Here is a 3208-nt window from a genome sequence, read left to right as displayed (position 1 = left end):
GAGGGAATGAAATGAAAATACCAGCCAGGCTTGGTGGCTCACGCCGGTAACCTCAGCACTTTCAGAGGCCCAGGTGGGTGGATCCCTTGAGCCTAGGAGTTGGGAGACCAGCTTGGGCAACATGGTGAAACCCGTCTCTATAAAACAAATACTAGAATCAGCTGGGTCTTGTGGTGTGCGCCTGTAATCCCAGCTACTCAGGAGGCTGAGGTGGGAGAATCACTTGAGCCCAGGAGGTAGAGGGTGCAGTGGGCGATGATGGCATCACTGCACTCCAGCCTGGGTGACAGAGACCCTGCCCCCTACCACAGACACACACACACACACACACACACCCAGCACATATAATAGCTCAGTTTTAGCTTTCAATTTATGGTGTGAGGAACTACTTAAATGGTTTGCTTTCTTGTAGCCACATATAAACTTTCTGTACGTATAACCTGCCAGGAAGCTGAGACTAAGTTCACTAATGACCTAACTCTGGCAAGACACAGGGGACCTGCAAGAGATATTTGTTGCATACTTTTATCTCAAAAAAATAAAAATAAAAATAAAAAAACACATACACACACCTGGTCCTGCGCAGTGGCTCACACCTGTAACCCCAACACCTTGGGAGACCAAGGCGGGAGGACTGCTTGAGCCCAAGAGTCTGAGACCAGCCTGGGCAACATCAAGACCCTGTATCTACAAAAACTTAGCCAGGCGTGGCGACTGTAGTCCCAAGCTACTAGGGAGGATCACTTGAGCCCAGGAGTTCGAGGTTGCAGTGAGCTATGACCACAACACTGCACTCTAGCCTGGATATGAGAGCCAGACCCTGTCTGCAAAAACAAAACAAAAACACACACCTGTCAGTGAAATACTGACTGCCAGAGCTATCCAGGAAACATTATAAAAAGGAGCTCTTTTTATAACAGCTATAGTACGACTCTCAAGCCCAATCTATACTGCTCATATCGAATCAATGGCGAAAGAGGCAGGTAATGGGAGTTTGAAATTAAAATTATATTTCCCATGAGTTCCCAGATGATTGTCAGGGTGACTTGAGAACCACTGCTCTACAAGAATGCAGAGAAAACAAAAGGTGGTAAGCAAAGATGTAAGTAAATCTCTAACTATAAGCAAACTAAGACATAATCATGACAGAGTGTAAGCCTATAGAATATCAATTTAAAAAACTTCACAGCAACCATTCCGTTCACAGGGAAGGCAGCTAACCTCTAAAGCGCACAAGATTAGAAAAAGAAAAAAAAACAGAACCAGATCACTAAAAAAAATAAGGCAAGATTGGGAAATCAGACCTACTGTATGGGAAACAGTACTTGTTTTCTTGAACTCATGTAGTGTTTCCCTCCACTGTTCAAAAAATAGATTACGCCTGAGTGGCACTGTGCTGCTTTCAAAGCAATCCTATCTTGTTTCCCTCCAGCCCTTCTCCACTTCGTGCACACTACTGCCGATTCACCTAGCAACCAAACAGTGCTGGTGAGAGCTCCAGACGGCGCTTCCTGAAGACGCTTTGCGTCCGGATAATGTTCCCCCGAACAAGGCAACACCTCCGAAGTCTAAAGAACTACAATCCTCCCCACCACAGGCAGGGGCTCACGGAGTCGAGGGGAGCGATAACTATCTCCCAGCACAAGACGTGAGCGAGGCGTGAGGGGCGGAACTAGCCTCACCGGTCCCACAGAATAGTCCAAAGGCTCCCGCTGGAGCCGCAGCGGCCCCGAACAATAGAGTTTTCCCGCCTCCTCAAGGCCCCGCCCCCTGCTCCAGAGCCGGCAAGGGAAGCGAACGCTCGCGCGCAAAACCCCGCCCTCAGCAAGGCCCCGCCCACCCCGACCCCTCAGGTCCAGCCTCCTTCCTCGTGCAGGGTTTTTTTTTTTTCTTTTGGCGCCAAATCTCCGTTGGTTATATTCCCGGGTTATCCAGGGACTCTACCCGAGACACATGCTGGGGACAGAAGGGGAGTGAAGGCCAACTCGTGCGCCAGGGCCCCGCCTCCCGGCCAACCGCCCCGGGCCGGGGGAGGAAGGAGAGGGGCAGGCGATGGATACAGCCGCCGCTGCCCCCGGCAAGATGGCGGACGCAAAAAGCGGGGCAGGGGGCGCCAGCCGACCGCCGTTACCGCTGGTGCGCGAGGCTCCCAAGCCAGAGGAGGACTGCTCCAGTGACCGGGCCTTCCCGAACAGCGACAGCTGCTCCCGGGAAGGCAAGTACGCCCGCCCACCGGTCTGTCCCTTCCCCGGAGCCCCCGTCCATTTGCCCTCCCCGCGGACTGGCCAGTGCCTCAAGCTTTCCAGTCCCGCTTACTTGTTGGCAGAAACCAGCTCCGCGGCGACGGCGGCAGTAGCTGTGGACTCAGTGGCCATCGTTCCCCTGAGGTGGCGAACCAGCGAACGGAATAGAGCCTGTGAGAAAAACAGGCAATTTGGGACGCCAGAGACTCACTCGGGGACAGAAAATGGCAGATTAGAGACCCCGCGCGGCTGGGGCCCTCTTATATACGAGGGCCCTTCGCCCCGCCCATCCACTTCCGGGTCCTCCCCCTCGGGTTTAAAGGGCCAGGACTCAACACCGCCCCACCGTCCGCCGCAGGCCTACCATTATCTAAGGACACCTCCTGCCCTCTCCATATGGCTCCGCGGGGTTGTTTCCCTCCCTAGCCCGCCTTGTCCGATAAACAGCAACTTCCTGCTTCTCCACCAAGTCGCATAAGAACTGGAATCTTGCCACTACAACTCCTGACAGGACGCCCCTGCGGCATCCAGAGACAGGGAAGCCAGTGCTGCTCTCCATGTTTAGGGCGAGTAGCCGAGAGTCTCCTTCCGGCCTGGATACTGAGGAAGGTGACTTAGACTTTCTCTCCGTCCTCTGAGTCGTAACGGACGGACACGCAAGAGCCGAGGACGGGTACTAGCAGCAGCGACTAGAACTGATCTGGGTGAGATCTGGGCCTCAGCAACAACTGACGCAAGAAGATTTTGTTCTAGGATTGGCTACAGCTGAAACTACCGCGCTTGATTCAAAGCTCTGGGCTGCAGCGGAAGGCGGCTGGCTCCTCCCTCTGAACCCGCCCCCTTTGGCTGGCCCAATCCGCTGATGCCATCGTCTTAGGCCCTACCCAGACTCCAAATCTGGCTGGTTTAATGCTCCCAGCGCTTTTCGTCCACTCCTGGCTATGATTTGCTGAGTGACTACTACC

At 53.8% G+C, this 3208-nt stretch overlaps 1 protein-coding gene across 3 annotated transcripts in view; it reads right to left on the bottom strand.

The window, feature by feature from the left end:
* NASP (nuclear autoantigenic sperm protein (histone-binding)) overlaps positions 1 to 2960 on the bottom strand; it is a 46487-nt gene extending 43527 nt beyond the window's left edge. For all 3 annotated transcript variants that reach the window (XM_012001896.1, XM_012001898.1, XM_012001897.1), the window contains exon 1: positions 2317 to 2960. In XM_012001896.1, coding sequence (XP_011857286.1) covers positions 2317 to 2375 — 59 coding nt within the window. In that variant the 5' untranslated portion in view covers positions 2376 to 2960. The remainder of the gene's footprint in view (positions 1 to 2316) is intronic.
* Positions 2961 to 3208: the final 248 nt, after the last annotated feature.

This window comes from Mandrillus leucophaeus, unplaced genomic scaffold (assembly GCF_000951045.1).
Source record: "Mandrillus leucophaeus isolate KB7577 unplaced genomic scaffold, Mleu.le_1.0 Scaffold67, whole genome shotgun sequence".
NCBI lineage: Eukaryota > Metazoa > Chordata > Mammalia > Primates > Cercopithecidae > Mandrillus > Mandrillus leucophaeus.
The sequence above is the reverse complement of the archived record's forward strand: the minus strand, read 5'-3'. Positions and strand labels throughout refer to the sequence as shown.